The 18,588-nt window shown below is 40.1% G+C and overlaps 2 protein-coding genes across 2 annotated transcripts; both read left to right on the plus strand.

The window, feature by feature from the left end:
- Nucleotides 1-5,169: 5,169 nt before the first annotated feature.
- LOC5507850 (aldo/keto reductase slr0942) lies at nucleotides 5,170-11,636 on the plus strand. Its single transcript, XM_001628424.3, has 9 exons — nucleotides 5,170-5,246; nucleotides 6,616-6,677; nucleotides 7,861-8,043; nucleotides 8,460-8,547; nucleotides 9,057-9,158; nucleotides 9,493-9,610; nucleotides 9,965-10,021; nucleotides 10,904-11,043; nucleotides 11,248-11,636. Exons 1-9 carry the CDS (start codon nucleotides 5,244-5,246, stop codon nucleotides 11,464-11,466), a joined length of 972 nt encoding a protein of 323 aa, XP_001628474.1. The 5' UTR covers nucleotides 5,170-5,243; the 3' UTR covers nucleotides 11,467-11,636.
- An 89-nt stretch (nucleotides 11,637-11,725) lies between these two features.
- Nucleotides 11,726-18,544, plus strand: LOC5507852 (multiple epidermal growth factor-like domains protein 11). Its single transcript, XM_032376569.1, has 7 exons — nucleotides 11,726-11,864; nucleotides 12,781-12,849; nucleotides 13,924-14,244; nucleotides 14,813-15,104; nucleotides 15,841-16,612; nucleotides 17,038-17,133; nucleotides 18,018-18,544. Exons 2-7 carry the CDS (start codon nucleotides 12,790-12,792, stop codon nucleotides 18,250-18,252), a joined length of 1,776 nt encoding a protein of 591 aa, XP_032232460.1. The 5' UTR covers nucleotides 11,726-11,864; nucleotides 12,781-12,789; the 3' UTR covers nucleotides 18,253-18,544.
- Nucleotides 18,545-18,588: the final 44 nt, after the last annotated feature.

The following is an 18,588-nucleotide window of genomic DNA, read 5'->3' on the forward strand; positions in this document are numbered from 1 at the left end:
CCTATCTGGGCCTCGGCATTTTCCTAGCATGTTCTTAGAATTTGGGTAAATCTCAGGCTGAACGTTCTTATAAAAAAAAGGTTCTTATAAAAATAACGTCAGCCCTCCCCCTCAACCCCCCCCCCCCCCTCTTTCTCGACTGTTCTCCCTAAATATATCAAAACAACGCGAGAGCGTTTATTTGACCTCTATGATAAAAAAAACATCTGAGATCTCAGAAAAACGGATCTCAGATTAGTCCGGTGTGCTAATATTAATAACATTAGGATGGGTTAGCTTGAAACAACTTAGTAAAGCGCGTCGCAAAAAAAAGGCAGAATTTACCTAATTAAGAGAGTATTTTGTGGTTTTATTACTTTTATTATCAGAATATTCAGTTTCCCTGCTGCCCGGGACCATCCTACCCCTCCCTCTAAACAACCGCCCACTCTAATATATTATCGCGGGCTCAGTCACATCTCGAGTTCCTGGATTTCATCTGAGAAAAATACTCCGATTATCCTCTTCGACTTTCTCTGAAACAATGGTAAGAAAATCCGCATGATTTGCTAATAATCTCGCCATGCGTTTGCTTTGGTAAGTTACTATATAAGTTTTTTTTTTAAACTAATCTACTCTATTTGAGACGGAGTAGATCGATCTTATGACATGTCTGCCAGTCGGTGGTGTAGCCGTGTAGGTAGCAGGCCTGTCAACTCTCTCGGATAAACCGGGAGTCTCCAGGTTTTGCAGCAAATCTCCAGGTCTCCAGGTTAATCGCAAAATCTCCAGGTTAAGTAATATTCTCGGAGACTCTTAGGTGTAATTGCCTGAAAATTTCGTGATGATAAATACAAAGTTTGAAAAGCGCGGAAGTATGAACGCGTTTTTTTTTTTCTTTCTAAAAGCCAGTCACCAAGCCATGTTTAAACATGGCGCAATCGATTAACCTGAGTATCAGGCCCCCCTATGTTTCTATCGCGCTGGCGAAAACAAGACTTTTATTTTTCCTGTCCAACTTTAAAAAAATAAAATCGACTGATACTAAGGCTAGCAATTCATAGATTACGGTGTAATTCAAAGTGAGTTTTCAGGGGCTCTTCCTTCGAGATACGAAGGGTTAAAAAAAACTACTAAAGAAAAAGGTGTATTTGATAAAAAAAAGTCGTCGCTGAAATCTACAAAAACTTGCTCCATTCAAATTTTACGAGGTAATATATTGACCGTTTTATGGTGAAAATCGCGAATTTGCTATATTTTATATAGTGAAATAATCACAAAATTGCAACCCTTTCGTATAGTTTGAGCATCAAACGGACCCCTTTCGGGTGTAGCATCAAACGGACCCCTTTCGGGTGTAGCATCTCCGTATAGTAACCGGGCCGTAGCAGGGGGTGGGGCACTGGTGGGGCACTATGAGTCAGCATGATAGAGTACCCCTCCCCCCCCTTTCCTGGTGCCCAATGGCTTTGAAAAAAAAAATCAATCTAATGAACAACAACAGGAAACAAATTGTGCATTTATGAAAATGTGTATACCGTAAATGATCTAAAAAATGTTCGGGCGTTTATTTGAGGGGGGGGGGGGGGGGGGGTTCAATAAATAGGAAGCGTTTATTATAGAGGGGCGTTCTTTACAAAGTAACTATGGAAATATAACAAACCCATGCAGTGAAGTTCTACTCTCAGTCAGGATTACGTAGCGTAGCAAGCATTTCTTGACATTGAGCAAGTCTCACCCCGTAGAAGTCAAACTACTATGCCGTTTGTTTAAGCTGGGATGGAGGGTACGGGCGTTAAATAAAGGGGGGCATTTATTAGAGAGGGGCGTTTATTTCAAAGTTGTAATTTTAGGGGGGGGCGTTCATTAGATAGGGGGTGTAGCAAAATAGATTAGCATAGCCCCAATAAAAACAATGCATTAGCCCATATGTCTCATGACATGACTCTCTTTTACGTTTGATATTTTATTGATATGCTATTTTGAATTTTCCATTATGTGTCTTATGTGTTGTTGGACATACGCAAAACACATCAATGTAGGCACTGCTCTTTACTTAATAATTGGAAATGGCAATAGCTGGGGGGGTTAAACTAGTGAGGGAGTGAAATAATCTATAAATGCTTTTCTTTAGAAAACTCGCTATCTTTTATCTACCTGAAACAATTTTGAAGGGCTGGGCAGTTGCTCTTTAACATGATGAGAAATGCACCCCCCCTGTCTATGGGCCTGTTTGCAGTATCACTACACTACACTATAGAGCTTATTCTGTAATCCATTTATTCACAGATATTCTATGTATGGTGTCACATACACATGGAAACTCATGTTAACTCATGCTAACATCTTAAAAGCACATGGCACAGTTATAAGGGAAAAGTTGGGAATGCAGTTCGGCTGGCAGCAGAACTTGGCTACCGGCTCATAGATTGCGCTGAGATCCATGGTAATGAAGGTGAAGCGCTGTCAGGGGTGTTGACTAAGGGCAAGGTCAAGAGAGAGGAATGTGGTAGGTAGGAAAAGTCATGTGGTTGGGGTTCAGTGTGGAGCTTGCAACCTTAATGTAAAATGTCTAAGATTTCGCTATTTTTCACAAGGAGGAGTAGCTCCAAGTACCACACAACTGATAATAACCCAGTACCTTTAATTAATCTTTAATAATCCTTGATCTTATAAAAAATACCCCTATTCTCTGGTATTTTGCTATGTACTTGGTATCCAGTCACTTCGTCCACAAACCGTGTCGTCCACAACTATTTCGTCCACAAATTGAGTCAACTCGTCCACAAGTAGAGTCAACTCGTCAACAAAAATAGAGTCAATTCGTCCACACATAGTTTTCACAAAAATATAGACTCATAACATAAGTGTTTCATATTAAAACGTCTAACTGTGAAAAAGAGAGTCTTTTTAACTTCATATACACAGTTATTCGAAACACCAATTCGACATGAAACATTGCATTAAAACGAACCCTTCCGAACCCCAACGTAACCGTTGTGTTGTTTAACAAAAAAAAAAAAAAAACACTGCCGACACTAATTCAACACGAAAATTTCGTTCTTATTCCTTTAATACACCACGAATCCCTACGTAACTAGCACCGAATTAATCCCTGGAATACGTAAATAAATATAACACACCCAAGTGCATTGGGTATACTGTAGTCTCAGTCAGGATCACGTTTGTAAATTATAAGTGGTCTGTATACAATAAGTTGACTTTAGAAACACACTAGCATACACACATTGGCACCAGAGTCGGGCCAAGACTGGACGCTAGCACAGTCTATTACCCGTGCAGTTAATAGATGTTTTGAAAGGCACTTTCCGCCGAAATGGTATGGTATAATTGTTGTAGTATATAAAACACGCTTTAGAGCAATTTTCTTTTCGGAAACACTTGCAAATCGGCTGTTACACCCGCCATTTTGCTTGATTCGGGGCGCAGGAAAATATCCACCTCTTAGGAGGTGTATATTGCATTTTATCCCGAGTTTCTCAACCAATCAAATCGCTTGTTTTTGCGATGTTCCCGAGTTTAATAAACTAATCATTTTTAAACGGGTGTTGGGACATTTGTCTGAGGGCCGTTGCTATGCAAACTTCAAGACGTTATGAATTTTCGCAAACATTGGTGAAATTGAATGAATTTTGGCATATGGTATAATTGTTTATGGATCTCTATAATCTTCACAATAGAAAAATTATATTATTTTAGCTGTTGAAGTATCTGCAACAAAAAATGTAGCTTTATAACATTATTTGGGAGGGTGCCTACAAAGTAACGTGTGCGTTTTCGATTCTCCAAATAATAAAATTTTCGCAAATTTTTTATTTTTTCACTCTTATTTGAATAATTTCTTTATCTTCTAAAATATCGGGAAAACTAGAGGGCAACTACGTGAATATTCTCTGACTAAAAAAATCGCCAGTTTCGGGCGTTTGTTTTCGAGACTAAAAAGTCGCGCGCGAGTAAATTTTTTTCCCGCCAATTGATTTCCCGCCTGAGAGTATGAAGTTCCCGGATGATTGCATATTCATTCCTATGTGCAGAATACATAATGTGGCTAACTGGTGCTTGTCACTAGCTTGGGCTATTTGTAATATTCCTCCGTGTGAGGAAACCGTACAGCCAGTAGCGGATCTAGGGGGTTACAGCCTACAGTCTAGAAGCTGATAACTCGAATATTCACGATTATTGAGATGAAACTCAAATTGCTCTAAAACCTATCATTTTCTTTAGATAGCGGGAAATCCCTATACAGACGAGTTGTGCAGGATTCTTGTGTCTTGATATTCTTAGTCTGTTACGTCATCAGCGGAAGCCCCTGTCACGCCTATTTCGAAAATCGTTGTCAGTGCAAACGGCAAATGGCGATTGACAAATGGCAGTTCTACAACCGAAAGGACCCATGGAGCCCATAACGTCTGTTTCAAATTCCGAAAAATGTTAATAGAACATACGGCTCTCCATTGGATATAGTTAAAATTTGGTTCTGACATCGCTTGAATTTATCTAACCTTTATTTGCAAATAATAAACAACCATATACGCCTTTCGGTCGAAGAACTTCTATTTGTCAATAGCGATTCGCCGTTCGACCTTTATTGAAATAGGCGTATACCAGGCCGGTACCTTGTGACTATAACTATGAACATAACTATTTGTGTCCGCGCTAAAACTTATCAAAAAAACTACTGGCGCACAGGTAGCCAAGGCAATGGTTTTGAAGCTTGTTCGTACCTTGGAATCGGCTGTTCTTCTTAGAGGTAAAACGAGTCGATTGAAGAAGCGAGTTTTTGCGAAATGTTGCCAATAAAATTGCCTTAAAACTTAGATCATGTCTTGTTGTTGTCAAATGTATGTCTAATAACCTCCTTGTTTTACCTCTAAGAAGAACAGCCGATTCCAATCTCAAAACCATTTCCTGGGGGCTACCTGTGTGTGCTAAACGTATCAAAAAGTATACGGATCCAAACGAATCCGTGTTAGTGTGGACGGCCCCTGAGTCTGTTCCGCGCCAAGAACAGGTTTTCTCGCAAAACAAGGCGCAATTCAGCCAAATTGGAGAGTATGTCGTGGTTTTATTATATTAATTTTGCCTAAAAAAATTCTGAACCCCTGCCCGGGACCATGTTTGCCCTCCCCTCCCTCAAAAAACATTTAACGCCGGCTGTGAAATGTTATCGCGGGCTCAGTAGCATCTCCAGTTCTCGATTACATCTGAGACTCTTACTTGCGTCTTCGACTTTCTCTGGAACAATGGTAAGAACATCTGCATGATTTACTAATTATCTCCCCACGCGTTTGCTTTGATAAATTATTATATTAGTTTTTTTTTAACATCTACTCTATTTGATACGGAGGAGTTCGATCCTATGACGTGTCTGCCAGTCGATAGCAGGCAGGTACATTACGCTGTGTAATTCCATCGTTCGCATTGCTGGTAACTACAAAAGTATTCAGGTGGTTGGGGTTTGCATTTCTGGTAGAGTCCGGTGTGGCCTTAGTTAACTATGAAGTTCACGTCAAATCTACATGCATGATGTAACTGGTGGAGCTGCCCGCAATAATATCGGAAATATCGGAAATATATTTTCCTTTTCAGGGGCTGATCCAGGATTTCCAAAAAAAAAGGGGAGGGGGGGGGGGGAGCAAGGGTTTCAAGAAAGCGGAAAGTGGGGGGGGGGGGGAGGAATTCATTGTTCCTCTGTGGATTTCCTTGTATTTCTTGTTATTTATAAGCCAAATATCTGAAAATTATGCACCAGTCAATTGAAAACACAGCACCCCGACCCCCGGGAAATAGTGGGGAAAGTAACATTCATCTGGTGTAAAATGTGCGTTACTTTCCCGGGTACCGGGGCCTGTGACCCTGTAAAGGCCCCGATATATGGCCCCGGTGTTTTCCGATAATGTCCCACTATCGAAAGCCATACCTTCCTTTGAGCTGCCATGTTCCAGTGAACTAAACTTCAGCGGGAAAAAGCGTATGCATACTACACCCACTTTCAGGCCCTTTGGGCTACCCCAAATTTAAAAATCAACAGATATTGATAGATAGAAACTATATTTTTCTTCAGTCAATACTATCATAGATTAAGATTTGCAAGCATCTTTGTTGAAAAATTATAATTTGAATACGCCGAGAAAAAAACGGGGACGCAACTTCCAATTCAGTGTTAATTCCCTGCCCCCTTTCCTGGTCTGTTGAGGGCTTCTGTTAAATCCCCTGCACCCCGGTGGACTACAGGTGTTAAATAGGTGTTATATCTCCCTCATGACCGCGTTAGCTCCCGGGTATGTCCCTGGGGTGGGGGGGTCGGGCTGCCAATTGACTGGTGCATTTGGGGGCTGGGGCCTGCCCGGCCCACCCGAAGACCCGCCCCTGAGACCCCCCACCCCCATGATACCGGGTAAGGGTGGGGGATTTCAACCCTAATAAAACTGAAAAATGCCATCAACCACTTGGGAAAGTCACAGAAAAAACACACAGAAAAACTGTAAATTCCATCACCCCCCAGTGGTTGATAGAGTTTCTTTAATGTCCATTGCATATACCCTAATGTTTTTGATAAATTATTACATATTTGCATCATTTATTCTTTTACCCTAATTAATTATCTGCTTCCAGGCAATGAAACAAATATTCTGCAAACTAAACACTGGTGCAAGTATTCCTGCGATGGCCCTTGGGTAGGTAGATCTATGAGGTGAGAGGAGAAGGAATAGAGGGTGCACTTTAAAGTTGGATACTACGATGTCCATATGCCACAATTATTGCACAGTTATGTAGGCATTTTTTATTAGTTAATTTAATATGGAAATAGGGGAGGGAGGTTAGTTGAACTGGTGAGAGAATGACATTATCTATCTAAAATGCTTTTCTTTAGAAGGCTCACCCTCTTTCTTTGGGTGCTTTGTGTAACCCATATTTAGCAAATGACAGGACGTTTGGGATATTCATGTATCTGACACAATTTTAAAGGGCATGTTCTTTCACAGTTTTTCTGATGAGAAATGCCCCAATATTTCTACTAGTGCTCTATAAGCACTGTTATGATAATACAGTGAAAGCTTGATATTTAACAATTAAACTACAAGTCTGAGTTTTCAATGAGTCAATAGATAGTCAACATGGCACTTAGCGCCGAGTTGACTATTTGACTCATAGAAAACGAGAACAAGAAGTGTAATTGTATATACCCACTCACATACCACCTTCAAATAAATGACGGTTTTAATAATTCTCAGTAATAAATAATATAACACAAACAACGAAAAAGGTATTTCACAAAATTAAAACAATGCAGGCTTGTTTGAAATGCTGTGTTTCTAGTGCTTTTGCGAGCGCACGCAACCGGTGTTTGCAGCGTGCGCAGATAAACAAAAATTGAAAACTTTAACACCAAGCAGTCTTGGCTTCGTACTTTTAGTGTCCTTTTGTAAGGATGGAAAAAACATTTACTAGAAAAGACTGTGAACCAAATTTCTCAAATTTGAATCAAGGTTTTTCATCTCTTTTGCTTCTGTGGCTACTTCGCCGGCTTTTTCGCTACTCACTATCTATGGCTCAATAGATGGTGAGTACGGGAGCCAATCAAATTGCGAAGAGATTGGTGATAGTATGTGAGTGGATTTATACTGTAAGGATATAGCAAGGGAAAAAATGCATCATTATATCGGGGTAATCATTTAATCAAGATAATTTCCGAGATATTTTATGATTAGCTGAACCAGAAACCCATATCGTTATACAGAACTTACCCTTGCATGGAGTATCACTAGAAAGAGCTTATAACTGTAATCCATTTATTCAGATCTTGTAGTTGTGTGTGTCATATACACATGGAAACTCATTTGTTGACATTTTTCAAAGCACGTGGCAGAGTTCTAAGGAAGAAGTTGGGAATGCAGTTCGGCTGGCGATAGAGCTTGGCTATAGGCACATAGATTGCGCTGAGATCTATGGTAATGAAGGTGAAATAGGTGAAGCGCTGTCAGAGGTGTTGACTGAGGGCAAGGTCAAGAGAGAGGAACTCTTTGTAACTTCTAAACTATGGTAAGAATGGTAAGAAGTCATGTGGCCTGGGTTCAGTGTGGAGCCTGCAATCTTCATGTAAAATAACTCGGATTTGCCTATTTTTTCCCTTAAACCTACTATTGGTTATACAGTACATCTGTGCCTTTAACTTATATTAACAAACCCTTAATCTTATAATTATCACACCTATTATCTGGTATTTTGATACATACTGTATACATTAAAATTCGGCAGTTGTTTTGCTTTTACCTTTGGCAAAAAAGTAAATTTCAAAATACTCTGTTCTCTGCAAAACCGGCCTTCTCTTTCAAAGTCTATGAGTGAATACACAATATTACATACAATACTACATAATAACTATTCTTTTCCATATGATACCTTGTTTAAGCCCCCCTCATTCAGCAAATTTAATATTAGAGGGGTATGACTTATAGGTGTGATAGTCATCATCCAGATGACGTCTTGCCAGCCTGCCAAGCCACACTCAAGAACCTGCAGTTGGATTACCTCGACCTGTACTTGGTGGGTACAGTCACAATCTCACAGGGCTTTTATTAACTTTTAAAGTAGGCGGTTGAGATTGATAAGTAGGGGGTGGAAGTTTTTTTATCTTTTTAGTTAAAAAAAAACTTAGAGTCGACTTTTTTTTTAAAAAGTAGCCGGTGCTCGGTGGGAAATAGCTGGTGCTTCCACAGGCCGCCCCTGTCTCAATTATATTATTTAGCGTATGCCAATTTACAACATTTACTTCGTTTTTAAAATCATAAAAAAAATTGGAATTCCAAAATATGGTCAAAATATTCTTAAAAAGAAAAATCAATAATGTTGCCTAGAAAATCTATAAAGATATTGGTCAGAGATTCTGATGTTTTATTCATTTTATTTTTATTTATTTTTTTTAATTTTATACCAGAGCCTTTATTATTGTTATATTCCATTGATATGTAAATTTATATATTTATATGTATAAATATGTACATAAGTACAAGCATCAGCCAGAATGTTTTGAAATCCATTGTTTCTTTTTATAGATCCATATACCTGTTGCATTTAAAAAGGGAGTACGTTTACCTCATAGTATAGCAGAAGGAATCATCGGCTACACACCTGAGGGTGTCCAGAACACATGGCAGGTTAGTGATTAACCTCTAATTTCTCCTTACATTATCACTTACCGAAAACAAACAGAGACATGCTGAGAATTTAGACATTTATATGCTCTGCCTCAATTTAAATTCACTTTGTAGCAAAAACAAATTGAAACTATGCAAGGTGGAAGATTTGCATCATGTCAATTAGATTATTTTTTAACATTCTGATGCATACAGTATCCGAATCCAACCCCATCATTCCAACCCTTGCCTTTCATTAATGGCTGGTCCTGACTAGGATATGCAAGCGTGAGAGCAAGCACAAACCTAGTGAGAGCCAGCCTTAACATATACCTGATATCCGTTGTTTCCCTAGGCAATGGAAGGTCTGGTTGCTAAAGGTCTTTGCAAGGCAATTGGTGTGTCTAACTTCTCAGTGAAGAGACTCAATAAGTTATTGGAGACAGCATCCATTGTGCCAGCATGCAACCAAGGTATTGACTGATGACATTCATTCTACTATACCATTTTGCATTGTTATGTTTGCATTTCAAATTGTGTTAAGTTAAACAATGCCAACAGCAGTAGCAGAAAAAAAAAAAAAAAAACAGAGAGAACAAGGCATTATTTAAGCCAAACACTGCTGTGCTGGATATGGTATAAGTTTAAAGATGTTGTCTATTGTAGTTCCATATTTGGTGTACATGTACAAGCAGCAAGTAAATGCTGTAGTTATGCTAAATTTACAGGGATTTATAATGTTGGTTTTGAAGGGCGTCACATACCCTCTACAAGCTACCCCCTTCATTCTTAGCAATACTCATTCCTTGTTACTGTTTGTTTTTAAGTTGAGCTACACCCTTACCTTCCTCAAGAAAAACTCAAGGAGTTCTGTGACAGCAAAGGTAAGGAGTTCTGGGACAACAAAGGTAAAGAGTTCTGTGACAACAAGGGTAAGGAGTTCTGTGACAGCAAAGGTAAGGAGTTCTGGGACAGCAAAGGTAAGGAGTTCTGGGACAGCAAATGTAAGGATTTCTGTGACAGCAAAGGTAAGAAGCTTTCTCACAGCTAGCGCACCGGAGGCAGTTTGCGCGCCACGGGGTAGTAGCTCAGAATACGCAACATAATTTGACCTGGGTATTCTAGTCAAATTAGGAGAGCGCAATGCAAACAAGGCACATTTTAGCAGAACTAGAGGGAATTTCGTGGCTTATTTTCAAACAACTTTGTTCCTACCGCCCTTCGAACTATGGTCAAAAAGCGTCTATCGTGAAAGCCATAAAAGCCACCCTCAAAATTAACTGAGAAATGAGGGATTGTGAATGGCTAATTAAGGTAATGCTAGATCCAGGCCTCCTTCTAACTATCATCCAGCTTACTGCATTACCTCCCCCCCTCCCCCTCCCCCCTCCACACCCCATTTTGCGCTTTCACATGCCAGTGCAGTTAATAGGGGACTTGCGCTAAGAGATTACGTGATCTTTCTGCGTGGCAAATTTAAAACAAAATAATCAAACAAACAAAATCCGAAATGACTGCGCCCGTCTTACCAGAAAACGACGTAAAAATAAAATATTTAAATGAAACTAAACCCTTTCTGAATAAAAAAGAAATTCTGTATTTTTTCGTAAGCGCTGAATAATTTGTTTTTGGTGGCTGTTATTTTGCCGCAAAAAGACTAAGCGCGCGCTAGTTTGCCATCCAAACAGTCACGTGATCTCTTAGCGCAAGTCCCCTATTAGGAGATAGGTGAATGCCATGTATGAAAACACTTCGGTTTGTTCCAGGCATCCTTCTCACGGCATACTCCCCCCTCGGCAATCCCGGACGTCTTGTGCCAAAAGAGAGGCTCGAGAGAGAGCCTAAGGTCATGGAAGAGCCTGTTATTAAGGAGATTGCTGCAAAACACAACTGCTCTGTCGCAAGGGTATGTAACCAAATAAAACACAATATTGGTATCGATGCGAGTTCATTGTTTCCGTGTGCAAAGGAGCTTCAATTTACCAATTTTCAAGTAGAATTTTACCTCTTTTCATGTCTTCCAACCAATCAGAGCTCTCTGGGATCACGTTAATTTACAGTTGCCTCTCCATATCTCCTGCAAAGTATTACAATCGATATCTCTCCCCAGGTCCTTCTGCGTTGGGGCATCCAGCGTGGTTACCCAGTCCTACCGAAGTCTACGTCACGCGATCACCTGCATGACAACTTTTCCGCGCTAGGACTGGTTCTGACTGATGACGAAATGGCTGCCATAAAAAGCATTACGACACGGCAGCGTTACCTCACTCAAGGCTGGATGTACGCGGAGGGGGAATATGTCGACCCTTTTGACGGCGAAATAGATTAGATTTGATTATGGTTAAGGTCACGTCTAAAAAACCCAGTCCATATTTCTCTCCAGGCGTCTTTGACAAATTTTTATTATGAATGTGTAAATGTTAAAACAAAGTGAATAGTTAAAAATGCAAACAATTGTAATAAGTACACATTTTTAGTAATAAATAGATCGTTTTTCTACCTTTTTTTTTCTCCTGCCCCCTCTCATAGCGTATAGCGTTACAAAGGTCAGAACCAATAGTTTGACCATGTCACTTACGTGACTAGGTATCGCTGGCTCAATCCATTCACATCTACAGTGTGACGTCATATCCTGTAAGACTATCCTTTATAACGCGTTCACATAACGCGCCTTTCTTCAGTGATAGCCGACCTAGTACACGAGCTGGCCAAACAAACTACTCAAAGGTAATGTACGAATAAGACGTACTTGCACTCTGGGATTTTTAAATATTCCACCTCTATTTGAATGCTAGTTCAAAGCGATAGCATTATCCCTTTGTACTTATAAGCTTGGGAGAGAAAGTATGATGGAGATATGTATGATGGTATGTATTTCCCCATGCGTATTAATTTTTATGTGCAGAATACACACTGTGGCTAACTGGTGCTTGTCACTAGCTATGGCTAGCTTGGGCTATCTGTAATATTCCTCCGTGTGAAGAAAGCGTACAACCTATATCTATGGTACAATAGAAGCGATAGCAAGTTGACGCCAGAATGCCCAAGTTGCGTTCTTTTACAATTTTCAGTCTAGAAGCCTGATAACTCGAACCCAGATCGTTTAAAATATGTTTAAAGTTTTCGATTATTGAGACGGAACTCAAATTGCTCTAAAACCTATCATATTCTTTAGATTATAGCGGCAAATCACTTCACTTAGACGAGCTGTGCAGGATACTTTTGTCGTGATATTCTTAGTCTATTACGTCATAACTAGAATCGCCTGTCACCCAAATACCAGGCCGTGTGTCACCTCCTCCCTCCTCTTTTGGCCAAATTTTTATAAGAAATGTATGGGAGCTGACTTTTACAAATCTACCGTCCGCCATATGTATAAGTGCCCCCTCCTTGGGTCACTAGCATAGCTAACATTTCCTTTGTCTGGTTGACTGGTGTGGGCACGGGGCGAAAGACTCTCAGTTGTAAAGAGTTGGTGTACACTGACTTAACGACATAACAATATAGGCGCGCGCACTCTTATGTTCGTATGTTCAAGTGTGAATGGTTCCACATAAAGACATAACCCCTACTTAACGATATAGTTATGTCACTAGTGTGCACGTCAGGCATAACTCATTGGCATAACTCCTTTTATTCTCAGGTTGGCAACATGATGCTACAAAAATGTGCTTTTTTTGCCATAGCGACTATGCTCGCATTCGCCTTACAGGTAAGCATGAAGATGCTGCCAAATAACCACTTGTGGTGGTCATGGTAATGGTAATGACTATAGTGTTAACAAATGATGATGATGATGATGACGATGATGATGATGATGATGATGATAAGGATGATAGTGGTGTTAGATGATGGAAATGATCATGATGGTGATAATGATGATAGTGGTGGGGGGTGATGGTTGTGGCGATGATAATGATGATGATGATGATGACTATGCTAATGTTGATATATCGACTTGCTAATGTTGATAATTCGACCTGGATGTTGATAATTCGACTTCGATGTTGATAATTCGACTTGTTGATAAATTGACTTGTTGATAATTCCAGTTAACTGTTGATAATTCGACTTGACCGTTGATAATTCGACAGTTGATAATACGACTTCGACTGTTGATAATTCGACTTCGACTGTTGATAACTGAATTGTTGATAATTCGACTTAATTGTTAGAGGAGAAAAGTAGTAAAACCTACATGTGGTAAAGATAATAAATCTTCCTGAAATAAGAAACTGATACAATAAGCATTTACTAGCTGACCACAAGACTTAAGACCCAAGCTAAACATTCGATTAACAATTTTTATTACACAAAGTATACAAGCCAAAAAAGCCCGCAAAAAAACCCATACTGGTTATTTAAAGCATTCTTGATCACTACAAGCTGCTTTTTTGTATAAAATATAATTTAACTGCTCTGTCAGTAAAAGTATATAAAGTACATATATAAAGTTAGCTATCGAAATCGGATTTCGATAGCTAACTTTATATATAGTATTTAAGTTTAAAAATCCCATTTCTAGCTGTGTAAACAACAACTTACTCTATTGTCACTGAAAGGTTTTGTTGTCTTCAAGAGGCCGTAGTATTCGATGGCGATCATAGTAATAATGATGATAGTGGTGGGGGTGATGGTGGTGGCGATGATGATGACGACGACGACGACAACGATGATGATGATGGTGATGATAGTGACGATGGTGGTGACCGCCGATATTGATATCGACTAGTTTGATCTTAATAACATGTAGATAGAAATAAACTATTTTCTACCCATATTCTAGGAATCTCAAGCTAGCGAACCAGGTGGCAGGGTTCTACTCAAACTTGAGCGCTTCTCCAATCCTCGTGGTCGCTGTTACAACCCCAGAATGCACCGCGACTTCTGCTGTGATCGGAGCTTCTGGCTCCGTCGCTGTACCAGAAAGCTAGATCCTTACTTCATCATCTGCGTCAAATTGACACAGGGAGCCAACAAGTGTACGCATGTGTTCGAGACTCGAACATTCAAGAAAAAAAACCTGCTCGAGTTTTCTGTTGGTGATGCACTCGACGATCAAAACCGGCAAAGAAACCCACTTGCGTTTGGGTTCTCGAGATGGAAGGTAAAATTCCTAGTGTGGTGTTTTTTTTTTTAGTACGATGACTCCTTAGTCGTGCGTCACAGCTCAGGAACACTTTTGGGGACAAGGGAGGTAGAAAAAGTGATTGTTACGCTAAATCCTAATAATAAACCACGAATTTCCCTCTATTTTGGCAAAAATCTGCCTTGCTAGCGACGCGCTCTCCGTGTTTGATTAGAAAACCCGGTCGAATTATAAGTTGCGTAATCCGAGCTACTATAAAAAATAACCTAGGGCATGCTGATATCTCAGAATCTATTGTTCCTAAACAGTTACCACTCTTTACGGGGAGGAATACAGGGGAAAACAAAGCTAAATGAGACGCTTATAGTAGGGTTTCAAGTAACAAGCTCGCCAAAAAACTAAAAATCTAAACAATCAAGCCAGCAACAACCTTTGACTGGAAGGGCTCCTGGTTAAAAGGGCTCGAACTTCGTTAATTTTTAAAAAAATTAAATATGTGGAAAACAACACTTTTTCATGTTTGAATTCCACAGGGGTCCCATGATCCAAAAATGACCCATTCTGATACATGTTTTTTATCATATAGGGATTTTTGAGTGTCCGAATAACAATAAAAGATCAAGATTACCCGTCACGTGACGACTTCGTGGACGGCTTCCTTATCCAGCGATCCCTACCCCCCTCCTCCGATGGAAGTAACGCACGATGGCACACCTTCAGTCGCACAGGAAAGACCTCTGAATTTAGAACCTCATTCAGCGTACAGTGTAACAAGAACTATTATGGCCCAGAATGTTCCATGAAGTGCCAGCAGAAAGACAATATCGAAGGGCATTATACGTGTGATGAAGCCACAGGAAGAAAAATATGTCTTCCAGGTAATGTATTAGCCTCCTGCACAGGCATGTCGAGTGTTTTTTGTACATTTTTAGTGTTGGACTTTCTGTGGTACTATTAATGGAAGAGAGGGGACTGAGGGCTAGTTGAACCGGAATTTGGGCCTTTTATCGGAAAAGGGCTCATCGATTTCGGTCTTTCTTGATCCGGAAAGAGCTTTTTATAGGGGACTTGCACTAAGATATCATTTGCCTTTCTGGGAGGCAAATTCAAATCAAAATAATAAATAAAAAAATCAGAAATGATAAAATAAAATATTTAAATAAAACTAAAAACTTTCTAAAATAAAAGAATTCTGGCTTTTATCGTAAGCGCTGAATAAGTTGCTGTTATTTTGCCGCTAAAAGCCTGAGCGCGCGTTAGTTTACCACCCAAAATGTCACGTGATCTCTTAGCGCAAGTCACGTGATCTCTTAGCGCAAGTCCCCTATTCAGAGGCTCATTCTTTTCTGAACACACCACAGGAAGCCCGAAATAAATAAAAGCTCCTTTTCCCAATAAAGGCCCAAAACATTCGAGACGCCTGTGGCGGAGAGGCCAGTAATGTATAAAATCGAAATAAAATAAATTTCTCAAGCTTATCACCCGTGTTAAATTCAACGATACCTCAGTCAGTCGAAGGCGACCCAGGCCTTCTGTCTGTCCTCTCAATGGTTATATGGAGGTTTTACTTTGTCTGCATCATCTCATTTGGTTTATAATTTTTTATTGCCTCAGGCTGGCACGGTGTCTCTTGTCGGGTACCCTGTGTACCCCACAATGACAATGTCAACGGTCACTACACGTGTGACGCCACAACCGGAAGTAAAACTTGCCTACCTGGTTGGCATGGCGACCGGTGTAACATCTACTGCAGGAAGACGCCAACGTCCATTTGCGACGGATCTGGAAAAAAATACTGCCTTCCAAACTGGTATGGAAAAGATTGCAGCAAGTATTGCGCGCCCACCGGCAACTTTGCTTGCAACAGCCTGACTGGAGAGAGAGGATGTGTTGCTGGGTGGTATGGGGATCAGTGTGATAGATACTGCATTGCAACACATGATGACACAGCAGCCTTTAGTTGCAGTGAGACAGGGGAGAAGGTTTGCCACAAAGGCTGGTACGGTACAAATTGCGAGCGACATTGCGTGCGCACTCGCAATTCCGTCTGCAGCAATATCACTGGCGAGAGAATTTGTAACAAGGGATGGCATGGTGTCAACTGCGATACATACTGCATGCCGAGAAATGACCAAAACGCCGCATATTCCTGTGACAAGGACGGTAAAAAGGCGTGCTTCCCGCTCTGGTACGGGTCAGAATGTGATGTGTTCTGCATTCCAAGCCCCAACGGACACTACACGTGCAATAAGGAGACTGGCGCAAAGATATGCGCTCCAGGGTGGAGTGGGGTAAATTGTAACCAAAATGTTTGTTCTCCGAGAAATGATAACAGCGCGGGATACAAATGCGACGGGAATGGCAACAGAGTCTGTTTGAAAAACTGGTTAGTCTGCCTATTGTCCTCGAATGTGACAGAAAATTGAACTGCTGATTATTTTGGCTTTTTGTCGTCCCCTACTTCGCTTAGACCGGGAAACTTAAAGGCCTAGTTCAAATGCCGTTCTTTTCATAAGGCGTTCCAAATGCAAATGTGTGTGAATAGACGACGTTGATTGTTTGAACAGCATACGGAAAAGAACGGCGTCTAAACTAGTCGAAACAAAATTTTTTCACCTCTTTGTCTGGAGGAAAACGGCTTAGATGTATCAAAAAATGACAGCCATTCCTGGCTAATTGCATTTCATTTTTGGTCGTCGCCATTTCACTGAGAAAAAAAGGCCGTCAAAAACAAGCCCCCCCTCCCCTCCCCCATCCATCGTTCACCCTTGAGATCTCATGGTTCAATTGCAACACCTCTAACTACCACAGGTATCCCGAGGGGAACTGCACCCTCTTTTGTCAGCAGCCTAGCCCCTCCTTCTTTTGCCACAGAAAAACAGGGAGAAGAATTTGCCGACCGGGGTGGTGAGTGTACCTATGAACACTTCTATACAACAAAATGCCCCTTTGAACAAACCTCAGCTAATAACCAACATACGGTTTTTTTTTTTTTTTTTTTTGCAGCACAACCAAAGTATATTAATATATACAATATATAATGTAACTTACGTGACAAAGTATATTAATATATAATGTAACTCACGTGACAATTTATATAAATATATACAATATATTATGTAACTTACGTGAAAAGGATATTAATATATACAATATATAATGTAACTTACGTGACAAAGTATATTAGTATATATAATGTATAAATTACGTGACAAAGTATATTAAAACAGTAAATAATCTAATAACTCCCTATCTAAAGTACGCCTCTTATCTAATGAACGCCCCCCTAAGCTTACAAGTTTGTTTGAAACGCCCCTCTCTAATAAAAACGCCCCCCTCTATTTAACATCCCCCCTCCCCTACCCTTCCTCCCAGCTTAAAAAAAAAGAAATACATAGGAATCCCGTAATATAAATCAAATTTAATTGCCTTCTTGCTTAATCTGAGCTTGGCTTCTACATATTGACACTTGCTCAATGTCAAGAACCGCTTGCCCCGCAGGCTATAATTTAATGTGATCCTGACTGAGATTAAAACCCCACTGCACTTGGGTTAGTTATATTGTTATAGTTTTTAAAGAACGCCCCACTCTAATAAACGCCTCCTATCCCCCCGGGCATTTATTATGTCATTTACGGTATATACAATATATCATGTATAAAGCACGTCACAAAGTATATTAAGATAATTATACAAAAGATCATGTATTTACGTGACAAACTATATTTATATATACGGTATATCATGTAACTTACATGACAGCAAAGTGCGCAATTGCATTCCACTTTTAGGTACCCGGATGGACAGTGCGACGTCTATTGTCTCCCACGTGACGACATAAGCGCCGCGTACAGGTGCGACCCGGTCAGCGGAGAGAAGTCCTGCAAGTTTGGCTGGTACGGACCTCAGTGTGACTGTTCGCCCAAAGATGATAAGACCGCTGGCTATACATGTGACAAGTTGACAGGCGTACGTGTGTGCCAACCGGGGTGGACTGGATTCATGTGCGACTCTCGTGGAAATTGATGTTATTGGGCGAATACTAGGGAAAACTAAATAGCATGACGCCAAAAAAGTGATCGCTAAAAAATTAAAATAAATAAGAACAGAGGTATCAGTTTTTTTTTGTGTAGCCAATTTAATATTGGTTTCAACTATTATCAAACCAGATGGAAAGTATTTAATCTAGACTTCACGATTAGTATTTGCTTGGTTATTCTTTGATTGTAGGGTGCCTTTGTAAGATGTTATTTATAACCCAACTTAGATATGCAGATATGTGAGGTTACTGACCAGTTCTACTAAAATTGAATTTCAATGTGTGTTTTTTTGTTAAAGCACATTACATTCCCACCCATATCT

Source organism: Nematostella vectensis, chromosome 14, assembly GCF_932526225.1.
Source record: "Nematostella vectensis chromosome 14, jaNemVect1.1, whole genome shotgun sequence".
NCBI lineage: Eukaryota > Metazoa > Cnidaria > Anthozoa > Actiniaria > Edwardsiidae > Nematostella > Nematostella vectensis.